Genomic DNA, 21722 nt, shown 5'->3' with positions numbered 1-21722 from the left:
ACACAAACAAAACAATGGCACCAATTGTCTTTTATTTACAACTTAATTTGTTGTTGATGCGTCATACAGGGAGCATACGGAGGAGAAATAATGTGACAGATTCAGGCCACATTATTTAAATGAGGAGAGCAGGGTCCTCTCACTCCCAGCTGCCCCTGTGCTGGGTCCAGGGTGACCACCTCATCCTCACACACATGCTTCTGTTGCATCCATCTAAATCTGCCAGCAGCTTAATACTCATGAGTACTGCCATTCATCGCTCGCTGTTAGCGCTTATGCTCCAGTGGGAAATCATATCATTTAATGTCTCGAAAATACTTTTAATGTAATATTCAGAGAAAGCAGATTTTTTATTTTTTTTATTCAAGTCAATTCTGATTTCAGCGAAAACCCCAAAACTCCTCCTAATTTACATATTTTGTACCTTAATTTAGAGACACAAAAGAGAAAGTTGATCAAAACCTTAAATTAAAGACGGCCCAATTACAATTCCCCTTCAGACAAGGCTGTGAAATTCTGTACACATTAAATTAACATTTTCCAAAACAAGGTCAGTGTCCTGGGAGAGATGGTTTTCAGGGCTGCTTAAGCTGAAGGGAACAATGGGTGGCATGTGTTTGTTGGATCAACTAGTATGTATGTAAGGGAATTAAGCATAAATTACTGACTAATTACGCCTGTATAAGCCTACGAAAGTTACAGGAATTAGTGATTAAAGACGTTTAGGCACCATAATGATGGGATCTAAATAGGAAATAATGACTGTGGGAAATAGGTTGATTTGACAACTGTTTTACCTAAATTGTCTGTAATCGGATAATTAAAAATAAAAAAAACATTCTGCTTTTGTACTAGAGCAATTATTTAATCACATAGTTGAACAAAAATTTCCAATTTAACTCTCTTTTTGGAAAATATATATTTTTAATAAAATACAAATTAATAGCTAAAATTATGTGATACCGGTACATTAATGGTGACTTGTATAATTGTAATAAAATGCAATCAAGATGTTTAAGACGAATCAATTAAAAAACTGTATAATAAGTAATAATGATAATAATAATATATTTTTATTATGAAAGCAATTATACAGTCAAGGCTGTAAAGTTCAATTGTAAACGTATTATGGTTCAAAGTGTGCGTCAAAGAGAATTTGAATGATATAATACTTTTACCATGATGGTGGTGATGATGATGATGATAGATTGTAGCTCAGTCAGGAAGAGGAAGCTGCTTTTTTACGGGGAGTGCGCACCACTTGTGACTTCACGGAGTGAGCCAGTAGTCATAAAGAGATTAATACAGCCTTCCTTCACAGGAAAGCAACAGGAAACTGTGACAATCCAGCGATTGGAGTTCTTATGTAATGGATAATACCTTTGTACCTCCTCAGTATCTCTTTTTCGCAGTTGTTCCTTGAACTGTGATCATATTTGTCACACAAAGAATTATCGAACACAGGGTCATTATCCTAATGTGATGTACCGCCAAACTACCTTGTTCATTTTTTACACCTCTCTCGCCCCCTGTATTTCTTCCCATTTTAATCTACATAAATCTCACATGGCATATTCACATCACTTCGCGCATGGAGAGGTGGTCCACTGGCTTGGTTACCGTAGACTTTGAGGGCTAAATAAGAAGGGGTCAAAGGTTAAGAGGAGTATTAGCAGGACGATGGTGTGACACTGATTATGAGCAGTCAAAGCAAGTATGAGCGGGGGTTATGTCACCCTGTAGGGGTTGAGGCGTATACGTTTCAGCAGGACAGCTCCAGTAAGGTCAACCGTAGGTCAGGGAAATTATTTTAGCTGCTCAGGCTTTGTCACCCGGCTGCCTGACTGCCTTTAAACATACAGCATACCATGTATCATTAACAGCTGAATATCAAGTAACCTACTGGGGCACTTAGCTTACTTCCCTCTATAGAGCTCGACTTTTCCCAGATTCACAATCTAAGTGCATGCTGTGTGTGTGTGGTGGGGTGGGGAGTCTTAAAATGCACAGACCCCCGTATAAGTAGCGTCCCCACCAAGCATGTGTGAAAGCCTGTATTGTCCATGTTTAACAGAGGAAACGTGCGGAGTGACAGGTCAAGTCTTCCCCCGGTGTCTTGGAAAGAGCGGATCTCTGTCACCAGAGGAATAATCTTTCACAGTCCCGTGAGCAAGAGTGTGTGAAATGTTCTCGCTCCCGTACGTACACCCTTGTTCTCTGAGTCAACTGCTGCCCGGACACATTACAGGCGTCAGACTGATTTGTTTTATGAATCTTTTGAGCGTGCTCATTGGATATATAAGGTTTTTTTTGTGGGGGTAGAGAATAACAGGATGAGGTGTCCCATGGGAAGCATTGCATTTTGTGTTCTTAGAACAGCACTGGAAATGATGTCCAGAATAATAGATTTTATGAAACTAGTTTGTTTGTGTGTGTGTGCGCGCGGATTTTGCACATTTACGCAGAAGCATCTTGCTGATTTAAGAGTGGACTGTGATTGCAACTAGAAATATACTTTAAAATATTGTCTAGTTAAGTTACTTTTAACCTTTATTTAAAATAATTTATTAAATAATTATTTAAAATAAATATTTATATTTGAAATTTGAATTTTGAATTCATAAAAAAATATATAAATTAAAATTCAGCATAATAAAAACATCAAAACAATGTATTTGTCTATAGCAACAACATCAATAATAATTCATTTATTATAGTCCCAAAAAAATGGGTACTGAAAATATATGTATATGTACACATGAAATTGAAACATGTCAACACTTCAGAATACCTTTAAAAAGTTACTTGTCCGTTTAAGAACTGGACTTCTCTGGACATTCACTTTCTCTCCCACAATCCCACTAAGAAAAATGAGTGTGTTTGCAAGTGTTTTTTTTTTTCATGCTACGATGTATCATTTAATGTTTTGTTCAGTGCATGTGGTGGCTAAGAGCTGAGAGAACTAGACTGGTTATTTTCGTTTGACAAGCAGATGACATGATCCTTAATTGCTGAGTTGTCACGTTCCAGCAACGTGGCTCCATTGTCCCCCAAATCTCTGGTATTTCTATTGGGCAACAATGCTTTTTAAATCTCCCTTTATACAGCGCTGCCAAACGATGTCATGCGGACTTACTTTTCCGCGCTCTCCATTATGTCATCCACTAGCCATTCTAGAAAAAAATTCCCCCCTCTCTCGCCTTTTATCCGTCTCTTCTGCAAGCCCCACTCATATGAGACAATGTCTTATGACAATAGAAGAGCCTAATCTCCATGTCAAAGCAATTTTCATTCCCCAGTGAGCAGTCTGCTATCATTTTGTAATGTTTTGTTTCTTATTCTAAAAGAATTAAGGGGGTGGTGGGGGGGCTGGAGTAAGTCGTCACGGGGGCCGGGGTTCTTATCTCAGTGTCTGGAAATTTGGACAGTGCATTTCGCTCCGCAGATAAAGTGGAAAAAAGGCGGCCCTCGAGTTCAGTAGATCCTAATAGGTTTAACGTCTATTGAAACGGGGGTAAGCGAGAGATCAGATAGCCTTGCTTCTTTGGTTGTTCTTTTTTTCGCCTCTTTCTTTCTTTTCAAACCCCTGTTCCCGCTCGCTGTTAGGCTGAATGAAGGCAGAGGCGACACACAGGCCAAATGTATAATTCCTGGATAGGTTAAGTACATGTTTGAACTTCTGCAGACTGATGCCTCGGGATGACGACTTAATCATTTTCTGCTGAATTATGGGAGAAGAACCCTGGCGGTGGCGCAGTAATTATGCTCTCGGCTGGCCTTTTGGGGAAACCTATCAGCCTGTCGTGGCTTCTGACTCTTTCTCCGACTCGGATTCCCCGCTATGAATTCTCATTCACATCATTATCTTAAATTTGCAAGCATGGAGACAAGTTTCTACACGGTAATTACATCTACCCTCGGAAAACACGGCTGCCCTCCCCCCTCTTTGTTCCTTGTCCTTCCTCTTTTTTCTCCTCATGCTCGATCTCTCGCTCTCCTCAGCTGTCATCTAAACAGAGGCCTGCATGTTCTCATGGCCACAGATAGATAAGTGCTCGCTGTTGATTTTTGATTAATGCTCTTTGAGGGTATGGAAGGGGAGGCAAAGGCAATGAAGGCTTGATGAACACCCGTAATGACAAAAGGCAGGAGGCTGCGTGTCAGAGCAGCCAACAGAAAGCCCGTCGGATTTATAGCTTTCAACTTGGCTACATTCAACTCAGCTGTCCTGTACATTCACACTCTTGGCAGACACCGCTTTTACGCGCACACACACACACACACACACACACACATCAACATAGACACGTAGCTGCACACACAAGTACCAAAGGCTGTCGCACAGGTCATTTGCTGAGGTCATGGGGCAAGTACACAGGGCAAACGGAGCACTGTGTATTTACTGATCGAGAATCAGGCACTCCAAATATAGCTTCCACAACAGTGTACGAAGGCCAGCTGTGAGTTACTGAGCTATTTCATTTTGTTTCATTTCTTAACTCAGTTTCATTTACTTGATCACTTACTTCACTCTGTTTTTAATGTGGGGAAAAGACCTGGGGCATGTCAGAATTAACTTTGCTACTTGATATGTAAATTTGCCGTCACTGCATTACGGGCTATTGACACAATTATAATTTCATCTACTCAACCCTGAACTGTTTGCATTTGCGCACAACAGCAAATATCCCAACCGACCGTGTAAGCCTTGTTGGGAAAAAAAAGCACCCACTGACCAATCTTTCTCAGCTACGGGTTTGTTTGCTTACCCATCATCCTCAAGGACAATGTGAAGTAAACACATTTGTAGAAACAAATGTCTTATCTGTTGTTCTGACATTTAAGGGTCTCACTGGCTAACCAGATTAGAAGTTAGTCACGCCTGATTTTTTAGTTTTCAGTAAACTAAGGCTAAAGATTGAAATATTTGGAACCTTCTTGTTTAAGTTTTTCAGAAAAAAAAGAAATGCATAATTAAAAATATATATATTTTAGCATTAATATTAATAATATTTATATGATTTATTTTTCTTGTGGTAACGTACATATAAATAGCTGTTTCAGGGTCAGGAAAACACACAGTATCAACAATTACAAAAATCCTTTTTAATAAAAAACGTATGAGCTCAAAGGCACTCTCTAAATATGAAAATGAATTTCTCTGTGCTGGACCGATCTTACAAAAGTAACAAATCTTACAAAAAGTGTTTCTCTTCCCCCCCCCCTATCTCTCTCTCTCTCATAGTTCAACCGCTGCATCACATCACAGCTGATCAAGTGGTTCAGTAACTTCCGTGAGTTTTACTACATCCAGATGGAGAAATTTGCACGGCAGTCCATCAACGACGGTGTGACAGGGGTAGAAGAGCTGAGCGTGAGCCGGGACTGCGAGCTTTTCCGCGCTCTCAACATGCACTACAACAAGGCCAACGACTTTGAGGTGAGCCTTCGTCCGTTCCGTTTGTTTCACACTACTAAGCAACTGCATTCACCTTATCAGGCCACACTGTATTACGAGGTGAGATTCAAGCAGTGATGCAGAAGGTATTACTTTGAATCCTTTCTGTTAATGTTAGCGCAGTTCAAAGCTTTAAAATTAATACAGCTAAATGATCTCTATATATGATTAGACAATGAATGGCAAGCTGTTCATCCTGTAAGCCACCCCCCTGCCCCCACCCTCCTCCTCCTCCTCCTCGCTGTACTCCTGGGGTAAAGTGAACAAGAATTTTTCTCTTTTTTTGGGACTGAAACACAGTCATGCATCTGTCTGTTTGATGAGGCAAACAGGGAGCGATGCTTCAGGCCCAAGTGTCCTTGTCAAATACAATTTGCAGAGCTCACATTTACCGCTCAGCTCACTATCAATATCTGCCCACTGGGACTCTGGTCATTCAAACACTATCCTTACAACATCATCATCATTTAGCTGACTATTAGCAAAAAATCTGCCCTCCCTTTCATTTAGATCAGGTCAAAGACAAGGTTTATTGTGATTGCAGGTACAGAGAACCTGGCGCAACACACCTTTCGTGACCAGGAAGATATTTAGGGACGTGATCCCTATTTTCATATATAAATGCAAGATTTGCATGGCTGTGGAAGAAAGTGCAGGGCACCATGAATAAGACTGTTGTTGGTAGAGAAGTCGAACCGAGGGAGAGATTGTTTTGCATATCAAGAGCCACAAAGGCTGCACAGGTGTACAAGCAGGACCGCCTGAAAGACTTTCCCAAATACTAATTTTCCATGCAAGGAAAACTCGATCTTTGATGCAAATTTCAGCGCCCTAGTCTGTTCCTTTTTTTCTACCGGACCGGCTCACGCCATGTCCTGTCTAGTATGCGGCGATATCCCACAGCAAGTCTGTGCCGCAGAGAGAGGTCACACAACCTTTGGCGGTGCAAAGGGACACTTCATGCTGAGGCTTTTTTGTACTAAATTTTCTCTTCTCCACCTGTCAGACTGCGAGGCATGAAACTGGAACCCTCGCCGATTCAGCAAGTTGCTCTTTCTGCCAAATTTAGCATCATCAAAGTACCACCTTGCTAGCTCCTCCTGAATGAATATACCCTCTGTTGTGCTGATCGTTTGATGTTAATCTAGTCTGTCAATGTGCACCAGTAATGTGCTTCCTCCTCCTTTGAGACTTTCTTTTTTGTAGTTGGGCCCTGTCATTTCTCTCTCCCTCTCTTTCATTGCACTTCCTTTTCGCTGCCTTGTGTCTTTCATCCTCTTCGAATGTACTCACCCCTCACTTTCCCATTACAAACTTTTTAATGACATAATTGTCACATTCCTCATGGTGGATTGAGCAAAGGCCGTAATTAAAGGAGCTTCATTAATTGCCTTCAATGCACTTGTGTTGTTCTCACCAAGCTTGCTGTTTTCTTTCAAGTTGTTTATCCTTCATTCGGCTCCTCCTCCATCGTGCTGTCTCGATACGCCATCATTTTTCTCCTAATTACTGCTCTGTTTGTCTTAGCTGGACAATGGCACAAATGAACACAATCAAGGACATTTGCATAGACACAGCTTATGATGCCCGGACCCTGAAAGGCTCGCCCCAAAAAAAAGAGAGAATCCCCCTTTCTCGTCTTCTCTCCTAAACAGAGCCGCCAGCAATGTGGCAAGTGTTATCTCTTAGCTGAAGGGGTTTCTCTATGTACAAACCAGATATGATCATGCCTAACAGGCCCGCTTAACTGTTGTCTGGAAACATCATTTGTTTATTCTGTATAGGCTAATGGACACATTAGAATATGTTTTTTTAAAGGGGTTGTTCACTTAAACATGAAAATTGGGTCATTATTTTCTCCCCCTATGTCCATCCAAACTATGCTGTTATTTTCTTTCCATGGAACTCAAAAGGAGGATTTCTTAAGGGTTTTCATGCAACTCTTTTCCAAGAACTAGAGCTCATTCATGTAATATAAAGAAGGCACCATAAAAGAGGTCCATATGACGTATGTGCTGTATTCAAAGTCTTATATGACAGCTCTGTGTGAGGAACAGACTGAATTTAGGTTGTTATTTACTGAAAATGTGCAGCTATTAAACTATGACATTTTGAAATGTTGACATGCCATTTTTGAAAAAATTAAGATAGTCAATGCATAATTTAATTCCTCTAATAAAGCTATTTTATGGCTTCTGGAGACTTTTTTTAATGTCTATTTCGGAACTTGACTGGCTTTATGGAAAAGAGCTGCATAAACATTTTTCTAAATTTCTTTTCAGTGAGTGTGAAAAATATTTGGTGAATATCTTCAAATCCTTTAAAGTCTAAAAAAAAGTTACAGAGCATTTAATCGTTCAAAGAAAGTGAACACCTGTTAAATCTCGCAGCACAGTTACGCATTGTTAGCCAAAGTGGCGTTTCCAGGCCCTGCAATTGTGGCATCTGGTTCTCAGGAGCCGTCTTCACACTTACTGTATCACATCACAGGCACCATTGAAGAGTTCTAAGAGGGGTGGGGTCCATGGGCTCCACTGGGATAAGGAGACATTTTTATGACAGCTCTGGGAAGGTCTCATCTTTCGGCCACAAAATAGTTCAAGGCTCTTCTATCAAACCCCCCTGAGTGTCCTCCCCCCCAACTTGCCCTAGACTCGCCTTGTCTTCAGTCCTTGTACCCTCCTCCCATGAACCGGCTGAGGAGAGCATAGAGAAGGCTTAGTCTCTTGCTCTCTTTCTTTGGTCCCTGTGATCTCTGAGCCTTTTTAAAAAATTGTTGGTGGCCATATACCCACAGCACACTCACACAGACCTCCTTTGACTTCGAGAGTTCTCGTCTTGGTATCTTTGGGCTATCAGGTGTCCGTGGCTATTATCATTCTGAGTGAATGAAACTTGGAGACTTTGTTTGTTTCCCACTCACATATTAGTTTTGTTTGTGTGGCGAAATTCCAAGGTTAAAAAGATACCGTTATAGTTGAGGGAATACTTAAAAGGTGAAGTGTGTAATTTCTGCGCCGCTAGCGTCAACAAACGGAACTGCTAAATTAATGACTTTAATTAACAAATTCTCCCCTCGTCTGCCATTGGTCGATCAAACAGATAGCCCCGCCCAAAATACACACAATTACACGCTCAAAAGTTGAGCCAGTGTTGCTGTTGTAGGGCTGTGCAAACAAACAGAGCCATGTTATCAACATAATTATAAGGCTTACTTATTATTTCATATTAAGGTGGAATATTATATACTTAGATAAGAATTAAAATGTCTATAAGACAAGCACATAATGCAAATGATGCAATTTAAGATGCTCTGACCAGCAACACTCCCCCTTGAAAAAGATCAATTATCCAACATCCAACACGTCCCCCTCTTCTCCAGGTTTCTCTTCCCTTTTGTTTCTTCTCTCGTCTCCTCTTGTCCATGTCTGGTGTGACCTACCCCAAAGGCCTTCATTATTAATTGTCCTTTGGAGACAGGGAAAAGTTCAAAGACTGTGCGGATGGTCCCTTTACTGCGACCGTCTATTGTCTAACATTCATCTCCCTTTACCCTTGTTCCAGGAGTGTATTATCTCCCCTGCCTCATGAGAAAAGAAGGTTATCAATAAGAGCGTAGAGAGCTGCCATCGTGACTGCCAGGAGGTCCTGGCCTCCCAAGTCCACACACAGCTCCCCCACAGAGGGCTAGTTTACTGTTGTTTATCTTTGAGCTGCTAGCTTGTGCCACGCTACACTAGCACATCTTAGGATCAGGCTCTGGTTTCACTTCTTCCTCTCTGACCTCACACTGACCTACGGTGTGGTCTGCCAGCTCACCTCATGCTTCCATTATAACGCCACTCAAAGCTACGGACGGTGCTACGAGATAGTGTGGACATTTAAAGGATGCATTAGGGAGGGTTCAGCTTAATATTACAGGTGTAACCCCTTTACATCTCATTTATTTCCTGGGGAAAAACAAAAACGTGTAGCATGACAGTTTTTTTTTAGATTGCATTTTTTTTCTCTACAGGCTCTACCCTCTGTGCTCTGACAAGGAGGCTAAAGACTGCAGTCTCTAGCGTCAGTCGCTAGAGCGCCTCTTGAGATCAGGGGAGTGAGGTTTTACCTGCATCGCTCTTACTAGCAGGCTTCCGTTACACATATAATGTTATTTAATGTTCAAATTAAATTAAAAATGCTTAAATTACGAGTTTAACATTTATCTATTAATATTCAGCACAGAAAATCGTCTCAGTATCAAAACCGAATTTCTTGTTGTGAATTTTAACCCACAGCAAAAGTATATAAAATATCCGCTCAAATGAAACCAAAGACAAAGTCAGACTTGGTGCCCCATTGTATGGCAAGCGCACACGCAGCTGGGATGGCACCCCTCACAATAAGTGTTCTGTGGTGAACCCTTAGCACGTCATGTGATATAAAGAGTCACTGTGGTCAGATGATGCAGACTATTGTCTTCAAGGGCTCTTGGTCACAATCATCTTCCTCTCTCTAATTAGATCATACTGTCTGATGGACTGACACTTACAATTACAACACTTATTTTACAGGAAGAAAAACGACCCTGCAATGTAGCAGTAGAATCGAAGTGTAGATTTGTCTAAGTGCATTTATTTTGACAAAAATACATCAGAAAATTAGAACAATTACAAATACTGTATACAGTAGGCCCTATATAATACAAATAGGATATAAAAATACTCTATGCTTTAATATCAAGTACAATTGGTTTAGCAGTATGCCGCTAACAGGCTCTTATACTCGGTGCTGAATCAATTCATCACTGGAGAGCTGATGGATAGGAGACTATAATGCATTTCCTCTTTTTTCACTACCACTTTGCTATAAATGTCACGCTTCGCGGCTCCCCTTCACACAGTACCATCCCCAGCCGAACGTAATAGAGCTCTATGAAAACAAACTCCCATCATATTAGCTTAGTTATTACCATGCTTCACGTCAGAGAAGCTCCAGTAATCTAGTTATAGGACGACACTTGGGTTCTGTTCCCATTGCAGCCGCTGATAGAATAAGCCTCGCACTCTTTATGTCTTTATTGAATGCACTTTAGGCAATATTTTAAAATTAGACTGGCAGATAGATGAATTGTGAATTTAACAGTAGTCAGGTTTGACTAAAATAGTTTTTTTTTCTTTTACCTGCCATTTAAAGGGAATATCCATTCCCATGTCTTTTATAGATGAGATCACTCGCAGGGTCTGTGTGATTTCTTCTCATGCAACTCTTGTGGGAACTGAAATTCCTCAGCATGTTGGTTAATCATTAGTGGAGGTGACCTGGAGAACGCAACAGTACAGCACATTACATCCAATGGCCTTGACTGTACTTACCAAGGGACATTGTAATCGCTGCCATCAAATCTGCATTAAAGACTTATCTTTTGTTTGTTAATAGCACAAATAGCAACATCAACAAGGAGATGTAATTTAATAATTCATAATGGAAGGTGCAACGAAAGCACACCTATTTTAGACTGCTTCACTTACCAAACACAAAGAGTTTTTTCAGCCTAACTGTCTGGTGATGGCGGTTTAGAGGGACTTAAAGCCAAACTGCTGTAGGCACTCTATATTGTATATTACTCAGAGAAACAGAGACAGAAATTAGATAAGAGTGTGTGATGCTTTCAGGCAATGTTTTTTTTTCCAGACAAAATGACTTATTAATGGTCACTAAGTTGCACAGAGGGACCAAGCCCTGCAGTCTTCAGCACCAGCCAAATAAAACTACTACTACACAGAGAGAGAGAGAGAGAGAGAGAGAGAGAGAGAGAGAGAGAGAGAGAGAGAGAGAGAGAGAGAGAGAGAGAGAGAGAGAGAGAGAGAGAGAGAGAGAGAGAGAGAGAGAGAGAGAGAGAGAGAGAGAGAATAAATCATAGATGTATTACATACCGTTCAAGCTAAATTCTTCCCCTCACGCTATAAATTTAATGAGCGTTTAATTTAACTACATTAGAACTTATTGACTGCTTATAATTGACTACTCAAGAACATCTTGTACTCAACAAAAATAATTTTTAGTCAGTATTTTTGTCTTGTTTTCCTGTAAAAATAGTAAAATAGCTTTAAAACAAAATGAATTCACTTAAAATGTGCCTAATTTTGTTCTTGGTTTATGCTAAACATCAATAGTATTTAGATAATTGTAACAATATATTGATACCATATTGTTGTTAATGTCGGTTTGGTCAATACTGGATGTGTAATTTATTTGTACATTTCTATTACCTTAGTCGCCATCTAACGCCCATTTAAAATTAATCTTTAGAAACCAAATTTAATAACACTGTTAAATGTCATCTTTGGCAAATTTCAGAATATCTTTTGTTTCATTCTGTATTGATATTAGTTTTTAGTCTTTTATTTTGAATTTAATTTATTTAGACAAATTTTGAATACTGGTTATTTATTAGTTATTTACCATATATGAAATAAGTATTGGCTTATTGCTATCAGCAAAATGAGTTTCAGAATTCAATTCTCTGAAAACTAGTCATAAGGATGTTCAGGAATTGTCTTTACTGGAAAACAAGAAAAAACTCTTGAGAGAACGATTTTTGCAGTATATGAAAATACCATTTAAATGGGTATTTTAGGACTAAGAACTCAGGATGAACTTGACCGTGTCCCACCAGCAAGCATCACATGCTTCCTGCCCTAAAGTGTGACATTGTGGCACTGAATATACACTTCCTTTAATTGCCTCTCAGTGTTAAGTGCTGGCTGCCATGGGCTGGAATTCTGTTGTCATGAAGGGACCTGTGACAGAACATAAACAGGGCGTTAAGTAGTTTTTTAAGTAGAGCCTGCAAGCTTGCTGGAACTCCTTCCTCCTAAAGATAAGTTCCTGAAGTGGCACAAACTGAGAAACACCTGCCAGTGTCAGTGCCAATCTGTATAGCTCCCTACAAATAGTTTTTGATGGAAAGTTCTTCGTCGGAGCAGGCGAGCCTCCTTGTTTCACCCAGACTCCTTCCATGTTCTCTCATGTCACCTTGTGTGCAGTCTGCTCAGTGACACCACTGGTGATTATGTCATTATTTTGCTCCAGGGGGTTCAAACACATCTGTAGCACTCGTGCACGGCTTTCTCCAAACCCTGGCACATCTCCCACCCGACCGCCCCGTCTATGTCTCCCTCCCTCTTCTCTTCATTAGTCTCGGTGCCAGATCCTTTCTTCAGCCAGACAAGAAAGACCCAACTCCAAGCTGCCTTTCTCCTCCTCCTGCCTGCTCCAGTCCTTAGGCCATTCTGTCCTCCGTCTCCCCCCTCCTTCTCCTCCAGATGTCCCTCTTTCTCTCTTTCCCTCCCTCAAACACTCTCTTCTTTCATGGGGTTCAACTGCAATTTGAGACAAATGACTTCATAACCTTTAGCCCAAGCAGGTTTGAACCCAGACCCTCCTCTAGGTCAGAGACCTACTGCCCCTGAATTTTGAAGTGCACATGTCATTGTGGCATTGTTTGCTTTAGTAAATGCAGTGATATTGAAGGGTGAAAGGACAAATCCGATTAAGCATAATAAACATTCTTCATTATGATAGTTCAACCAAAAATGAAAACTCATTATTACTCAGGCTCGTTCCAAACCTTAATGACTTTCTGTCTTCCATGAAACACAAAACAATACATTTTCAGTAATATACTGGTCCTTCTTTTTCAATGAAATGCAATGTATTCAAGTGCACTATATTTCTAGTCTTCAAAAGCCATCTGACAAATTCATGTGACAACTGTAACGAGAATCTTTGAATCGGTCAGTTGGAGAACCAGACCAGTGTGATTTATGAACAAATAATTCAGTTTGTGTGCACTGAATTTTTTACATTGTAAAGTTCTGTCCCCAAAGAAGAATTTTGTTCACATTACTTTTCTTATAAGCTTATTCTTAAAAAAAAAAAAAAAAAATTGTGTTCCATCAAGAAAAAAGCATGTAAATAATGTTTTTTTTGCCTGAACAATTCCTTTTATAATGCTTGTTTCATCTTCTGTGAAAAAAAAAGACACAGCGAATGACCTTATTTAAAGGTGAGCGCAAATATATCCACTCACACACACACACACACTCACTATGTGCCAGCGTGCCTTGAGAAATGGGCATATGGTGCTTGCTCAAAGTTTTCTTAAGTATGAAAAATTGTTTTCATCAAGGCCAATGCAGAATCAGCAGCAATATGCGCATGTTTGTCCAGCATTTTCAGTGAGAACCTAGGCGTGCTTCAAGGTTGCTGGGACAGTTTGTGGAGCTCAGTTGCATCACAGTGGGTTTTGAAAGAATCTTTATCAGAGAGGGAAACATGCAATCTGTTTGCCTGATTGACACTCCAGCCAAGAGTTTATCAAACTGCAAGGTTTTTTGCTTTCTATGTGCTATTGATTAGCTGGAGCCGAATGTCCAGCGTTCAGTTTAACGTTTCTCGTTCAACGGGATGTTGTTCTTTTGAAGTTAAGTCTAGCTCCAGGACAAGCAGTGATAGAGAGAAACTGAGAGGGAGTGGGTGGGAGGTGAGAGGGGTGGACTCTTATGCTTTCAGCCCCCTGGCCTTGAGACTTGTTTGCGCTCTGTCAATCCATTATCTCCTGGAAAAAAAAAAAACTCAACCTCTTGCAATAAGTTTAAAAGGTCTTTATTTTGTTGTTCTTCATTTATTTTCTACTGGAATATGTGCCCTAAAATATATAACAACGGAATAAAGAACTTTGAGGATCTTTACCAGTAGTAAAAGGGAAGTGTTCGCTTCTCAGATTAAAGATCAAGATAGGGAAACGGTGATAATGATAAAGCATGCAATGTGACATGGTGCCCTTACAATATAGGTTCATGATTTTGAAAAACACTAAATTATTAATATGTGTGCCATGTCGAAGATACATTAGATATTGACTTCATTTCAATCATAACAATGTTGCATCATCATCACTTAAACTGTGAAAAGCTTTAGACGTTTTTTCTCCTCGACAATCTCTGAGAAATCTTACTGGCCAGCAGGTGAATTTATCACCTTTGACTGGACGGGTTGGCCTGAGCAAATATGAGCCGTAAGATACACCAGCTCCAAACAAAGGCAATATCAAACAGGAGCCACAATGAAATGGAAAGTAGACTCTTCCCCTTTAATGATTAACTCTGGTGAGAAAACCAGGACTTTCCTCCGAAGAAGAAACTCTTAGCAGGGACAGAGAGTGGGTCAGGGTTTTCAGTTCCCCACCCTGTGGCCTTTTGAGATACAAACGTTTCACAGACCGTGTCTTCATCTGCGGTAGTCGTCCATGACATTTCCCACACACAACCATTTGCTCAGCCCTCCTTCCCTTCCCCTCCCCACGCAAGTCCTTGATTTGTATGGCAGTTATCAGGAGGTAAGTCTCTCCTCAATCAATATTTACCCAACAAACAGAGTAGATTCGGGGGCAGTTTGTATAGAGGGCCCAAGTGCACACGCAGTGGGGTGAATGAATGCTGGTTGAAGTACCGGGGCTGCTGATCATGTCTGCTCTACATGTCTCCCCCCCTCTTTCACCTCTTGTCTTATGTTTCTCAGTGGAGGGGCGATATAATATCCCTCTTTTCATAAGACGGTCTCTGTGTCCTCTCATCCTTGGCAACAGCAGCGCTGAGGATGCAGTGCTGCCAGAAAACTGATCAAGCTGGGGGGCAGGAACCGGTGGCCAGCTAGTCTTATTTGTAATGATACTAGATAAAACAAATCGGTTAAAAGTGATTTTTCAACACGGATTCAACTTAACTGGCAGAATTTATCGCAGAAAATAATTTGGACTTGTCCCTCCTCTTAAAAATAAGCAAAAATCAAGGTCACGATGAGGCACTTACAACGGAAGTGAATGTGACCATTTTTAGAGGATTTAAAAGCAGAAATATGAGCCTATGAGATGAAACTTTTGTATTTGTCACTTTGTCACATTGCGTTGACATAAAAAGAAAAGGTTACTGAGTTTTTTGTTGTTTTTTACACTAAAATCATGTTAACACATTTTGTGGCCATATATTGAAACAGTGAGTATTTTAATGATTATGAATTGGCCCCATTTACTTCCATTAACTAAGGAGAAGTCAACACTATTTTTTTGTGACCACAAATGCTGTCAACTTAACTTGAACCCTGAACCTGAAATATCCCCGTTAATGTTGTTTCAGGTATATTAGTTTATTAATATGATGTATTACCATGAATAGCAAAGAAAATCGGAACTTGGAACTGCTGGAAGTAATTGAGTAATCACTTACGCTTTCACGCTTTTTCACATCATCCACAGCCAAGAAGTGAAACACAGCGTGACAGCGTGCACAAAACACGGCGGCCACCGGCACACGTAGTCTTTTCTTTATTAGTATTAATTTTCTCCGAGGGCTCTGTGAGCCATTTAAACCGTGCCTGCCGTATTTTTCCTCTCAACTTGTCTGAATCAGGAGTCCTAAAGAGGGCATATGAAATATTGATGTGGAATTGTCTGCCATGCGATTCAGCTGTGTTTACCGCACAGCAGAGCGGCCTTAGAGGCTTAGCCTACACAATAGCCGTAACAAAAGAACAACAGCTGATCCGTGTGAGGCGAGGAGGTGACAAAACAGTTAAAGCATGCTGCTGGCTATGGGCAAGCAGTCAGCAGATGCAGACAAAAGGGTTTGTGACAAGAATAACTCTCTCTCTCTCTCTCTCTCTCTCTCTCTCTCTCTCTTTCTCTCTCTCTTTCTCTTTTCCTCTGTCCCTCTCTCTCTTTCCAAGGCAAGCAGTCAAGAGGATCCAAAATACCAATACCCTTTTCTCCTTGACATTGTCTTCTTCCCTAGTCAGCATTTTACTGCCCTTTTATGGTAAAAAAAAAAAATGAGTTAGAGAAATTCCTCACAGGAATATTCTTAGCAATGCAGCACTCCTGGGCTTTACCCTATGTTAGTGTCGGTAGCTACGCAAAGGAATCAGTTTTGATGTGAACATATCTCTGCCACAAATAGGATAAAGACAAATCTATTAGCTCTAAAATCCTTCACATTAGCAATAAACAGGTGCTCACCTGCATCATACAGTGCCCTATAAGACATTTTAAAGGGGACAAATGGAAGCCCTGATTTCCAATTAAAAGAGCCAATCAAGTTTTTTTTTTTACTCTAGGACTTCCATGAACATTAAAGGGATAGTTCACCCACAAATGTTGTCATCACTTAACCCTCAAGTTGTTCCAAACCTGTGTGAGTTTTTTCTTCTGCTGAACACAAAATAAGATATTTTAAAGAATGCTGGTAATCAAACGGTTGATGGTTGCCATTGACTTCCATAGTAGGAGAAAAAAATACTATGGAAGTCAATGGCTACCGTCAACTGTCTGGTTAACAGCATTCTTTAAAATATCTTCTTTTGTGTTCAACAGAAGAAAGAAACTCAAACATGAGGTTTGGAACAACTTGAGGGTGAGCAAATTATGACAACATTTAAATTTTTGAGTAAACTATCCCTTTAAAAATAAATGTAACTTCATTCAAATTATTGAAGATTAAAATAAATCAGTGAATCATTTTTGAACTAGTTCATTAAAATTAATCATCCAAATAAACCAACTCACTAAAATGATTCAGACTTCCCAACACAATTTGAAAGAGATATTCTAGCTGAGCATGTTTTGTCAAGCTACACCACTACTACTTGTTGAAAACTCAAATATATTGCCATTTTATTGTTGAATCGAAATATTGTATTGAAAACAATCTTGACAATTTTTGGTCATTCTCCATTCAAGTAGAAAGGAGATGTACTTATATGTATTTTCTACATAGAAAATAGCTAGCCGAAGGCATTACCAAGGTGGTCACCGACCAGACTGACTTGCCTTCAAGGGACTTTGGGAGCATCCAAAAGAGACAGACTCCCTTTTGAGACCACACCAATTTGAGAAAGGCACCTCTATCACTTTTTTTCTTCTTCCGGTGTGCAATTATTCTGTTGTTTTTCCAGAAGGCTGCTGGCCATTGTCTGAGGGGGTGGAAGACTTATAAAAGCGTGAAAAAAATAGGGGAGAGGGTATGTTGCGAGTTGGGGTGTTGGGGAGGTTGGATATCTATAACCTTTGTAATCCCCCCCCCCCCCTCTCTCTTCTCTTTTTCTTTCTCACCCCCTCCATTCCATGTGACATTCATTCATCAGCCAAGTGCGTTTGGCAAGCCCTTCGCCTATGAGCGCCGTCCCAGTGACCACTAACCTTGGTATGTCCTGACACTCGTGATGAGTATCTGCAGGACACAGAAGGCAAGCAGGCTGCTATGTCAGGCCTTTATTGTGTACTGCCGAGGCTGGGGACAGTCAGCATAATCAAACAAATGACCCCTGAAGGCTGTGCCCCTCAGGGAGGGAGAAGTAGAAGGAGACAGAGCTCTGGCCAAAAGCACTTGGGCAGGATTTTTTTTTTATCTCCTCTTCTCTTCCCCCTCCCTTCCTATGATCTTGCCCCAGGAGAAAGAGTGGAGGAGGGGAGAAATTACTGTACGGCACTGTACAAAAATGTCACCCGTTTGAGACGGACAGAGTTTGAGCACAGCAGTGTTGCGATGATACTTTAAATTACAAGTAGCTTACAACAGTTTCAAAGTAGTTCAACCACAGTCAAGCCGCCCATGAAAAAAGTATAGTTGGTAACAAAAAGTAGCTACATTAAAGCTATATAAGGGAGCGATATAGCTAAATTATACAATTTATTGATCAAATATTTAATCAATTATATATTATTTATTATTGAATACAATAACATTTTATATAATTATACATAAATCTGAACTAAAATAAAACTAAACGACAACTTAACTTATCTGAACTTAATCAGAAACAAATTCTTTGGAATGAGTCATCCAAATGAACCATCGCAACGCTATTTGAAAGAGACAGCTCTACGAACATTCAAATTCATCAATTAATCATTTTAACTAGTTCATTAAAATGAACTGCCAGAATGAACCAGCTTAGTTCACTGAGTGATAATTGAAATGAACTAATGAATGATTTTTTTAACTAGTTCATTAAAATAAATCCTCCAGATGAATGAACTCACTAGGGAGCACATTTTGTCAACCTACAATGCTACTTGTTGAAAACACTAACTTGTCACTGGAAAAGCTATCATGCTACACTATTGAGTTAGCAACGTTGCTACTTTTAGGTATTTACTCCCTGCACATCATGAAACGGAGGTAGAATGTTGCACGTTACAGCATATAAACCCAATCAAGCCATCAACAACAGTTTAACTGCCATTATAAGTTCAGTATTTATAGCCATGCTATAATTTAATACTGCATCACAACCTAAAGTCAAGCACTTATGATTGTGGCGGCAGAGTGAAACATCTTCCACACTAGTCAAGGCCTTCCAGACAAGGGTATGCCTTTGATGACAGTATATTTAACACACTTAATGGAAAAAAGGGAGCTGGGGATGGTGTGGGTCGCATGGATGAGATTCTTTGTCCTGACAACTGCTCACCTGGCAGGGCCTTTGAGAAGCAGTCAGGGTCTGATTGATAGTACTGACGCCAAACTAAGCGCTGATCCCGATCCACGGGAGATGGCTGCATTGATAAAAACCAACTATAGGACTTTAACCTTGCAGGGGAGGATGAATATTAGATGGTGCCATAAACTTTGCTGCGAATACATTGATTTAGGATGGTTAGAGTATAAACTGATCTGACTCTTTGTATCTGAACTGGATACTTCAAAAGAAAAAAAGGTATATTTTAAAGAATCTGTTTTTGTCCATCTAAAGAAAGGGGTCAAATACAACATTAGACCCCACTGACTTCTTACGGCACTGACTGATACATTGACTATTATGGACAAAAAAAAACACCAGACATTTTTCAAAACAACTTATTGAGTTCTAAAGAAGAAAAAGTTTCACTATGACATTAAATTGTTCAGTGAACTATCCCATCAAACGCTAGTGTTTTTTCTGTGGTCTATTGTAACACATGTAATACGACAGCATTATGTTTTTGGTTCTCGTATGCAACCTTTGTGTCTGTTTCTGTGTCCTCGTGCCTGCTTCCCCATCTGTGTTTGAGCGTGTGGGTGTTTGTGAGTGTGTGTGGCAGTAAGCACCGTGTCTGGGAAGTGTCTTGTCTAGCTGTAGGGGAGGTGGCTTAGTTCTTTGCCTGGCTAATCATCTCTATAATGTTAGCGGAGAGGAACTGTCACTGGTGCTAAAGAGATCACAGGGCCAGTCTACAGTATGCCCCCGGTCTTGGCCCTCTCTCACGAACAACAGCCTCACGCCAGAGAGGATGTGCTCTGCTTGTACAGAGCAAACTCCTAAGTAGTGTCCTACACACTAGCTGATTACTTTGCTTGGGAAAACACTGTCGTTAGAGATCCAGACTCTGTCCAAGAGCACCAATAAGCTACGTGATTGTTACAGAATCAAGTTTCTCTGGAACCCGATAAGAAGCAAAGCTGAATGTAGTATTTTATGGACCGCTATCAGTGGCAGAATCTTGTTCTTCCCCTTCTAGAAGTGGAAGCACATTGAGACAAAAAGACATTTTATGAGACATCGCTAACAATCTTGTGTCAAATAAAGGGAAGTCAACAAATTATGTTTCGCTCGCTCTAGGAAGTAGACTCTAAAAGAGGAACAGCTCAGGTAATGTTTAACCCAATGAGTTCCTCTTGGTTACAACCTCACAAATTCTGCCACCTTCAAAACATTGACTGTAAGGTGTTATGCAATGGTTTAAATTGTTTCAATTCAAAATTCAGCAATTCTTGCTGCTTTTTTGACTAACCATTCAAAAGCATTTAAGTACTTTTTTCACGTCCCCCAATGTTGCAGTTACACAAAAATAATACAAGTGATATAAAAGATTTGAAAGACTAAAAACGGTTAAGTTCCACTCCAACACGGGTATTCAAGTCGCCGCCACCAAAATGTGTTTCAGCAACTGAAACAAAGAGGAATTAGTGTAGTGATGATGTTTGGGGCTGTTCTCTGTGTCCCCTCAGACTTGGCAGCCCAACGCTCCCCTATACACAGTTTCTGCCAGGAGGGTCTTTCGGCTCTTGGAGGGTCCCGCTTGAGCCTCAGTGCAAAAATCTTATTTTCTTTTTTTAATTCTCTTTTTCCTTTTTCCCTTTATCCTCTTTTCTTAATCAGAGACTTGGGATTGAAACATAATATGTTTATTAATGTCATTGTCTCCTTGTGTATCAGCAGGTTCCGGAGCGATTCCTGGAAGTGGCACAGATCACGTTACGGGAGTTTTTCAATGCCATTGTGGCAGGCAAAGATGTTGATCCTTCCTGGAAGAAGGCCATATACAAGGTCATCTGCAAGCTGGACAGTGAGGTCCCAGAGATTTTCAAATCTCCCAATTGTCTGCAGGAGCTTCTGCATGAGTAGTGATTTGAATTGCTTACCAAGTATCATCCCTTCTTTTCGAGAAATCTTTACAAAGTAAGAGGTAGCATTCCTATTTTTAAGTCCCGGCTACTTTTGAATGACTTAGCTGTTAATTTTTTTTATTTTTTTTGTGCATCTTTTTGGGAAAGTCTATAAAATTCTTGATTGTTTTGACTGTATTCAATCCTTACCCCCATTTCCTTGCCTTTAAAATGGGCATTACTATGTTTACCAGACAATGGTTAACAAATGGAACTGACACCCTGAATTTCTCTCTTTTATTGGTCATTTTTTTTGTTGAGGGCTTTGTTTTATCCCAGGATGTTTGCAATGTGTGATGGTTTTACTATTGCTGAATAAGACTTGCATTTGTAGCTTGTATAGATGTAATTATTATTTATGATTAATATAATTATTACCATTAAATGTTATTCATGCTTGCTACAAAAAAAAAGAAGAAAGGAAAAGAAAGACAACAAATTGACATGTGGTATTCTTGTTTCTCATGGCAATGCTACAGAAAATAAATTATTCTTTGGAAAAAAAATAATAATAATAAAGAGGGGTATACATTTTCTATGTGGGAAATTCATATATATATAATATAAATTTATATATATATATATTTGATGTTATTCTTGAAAGGAACAGCATTAACGTTTTTTTTTTTTTTTGGTTTAGCCATTCTTCCATGTTGGCTAGGGTCCAATGTTCTTGTGTTTTGTGTCCACATTGATAGCACTGGCTCTAGGGAGGGAGGCCTACTCGTAGGTTTTTTTTTTCCTTGACAGAGCAGCCTCTCCTGTAACTAAGCAACATGGCCATTTCATACTGGGGC

The 21722-nt window shown here is 40.0% G+C and overlaps 1 protein-coding gene across 3 annotated transcripts in view; it reads left to right on the top strand.

The window, feature by feature from the left end:
- The window catches only part of prox1a (prospero homeobox 1a), a 32268-nt gene extending 11024 nt beyond the window's left edge, over positions 1 to 21244 (top strand). For all 3 annotated transcript variants that reach the window (XM_079632703.1, XM_079632702.1, XM_079632701.1), the window contains exons 4-5: positions 5246 to 5440; positions 20699 to 21244. In XM_079632703.1, coding sequence (XP_079488829.1) covers positions 5246 to 5440; positions 20699 to 20884 — 381 coding nt within the window. In that variant the 3' untranslated portion in view covers positions 20885 to 21244. The remainder of the gene's footprint in view (positions 1 to 5245; positions 5441 to 20698) is intronic.
- Positions 21245 to 21722: the final 478 nt, after the last annotated feature.

The sequence above is a fragment of the Phoxinus phoxinus genome (genome assembly GCF_949152265.1).
Source record: "Phoxinus phoxinus genome assembly, chromosome: 13".
Classification (NCBI taxonomy): domain Eukaryota; kingdom Metazoa; phylum Chordata; class Actinopteri; order Cypriniformes; family Leuciscidae; genus Phoxinus; species Phoxinus phoxinus.
This window is presented reverse-complemented; position numbering and strand designations above follow the sequence as displayed.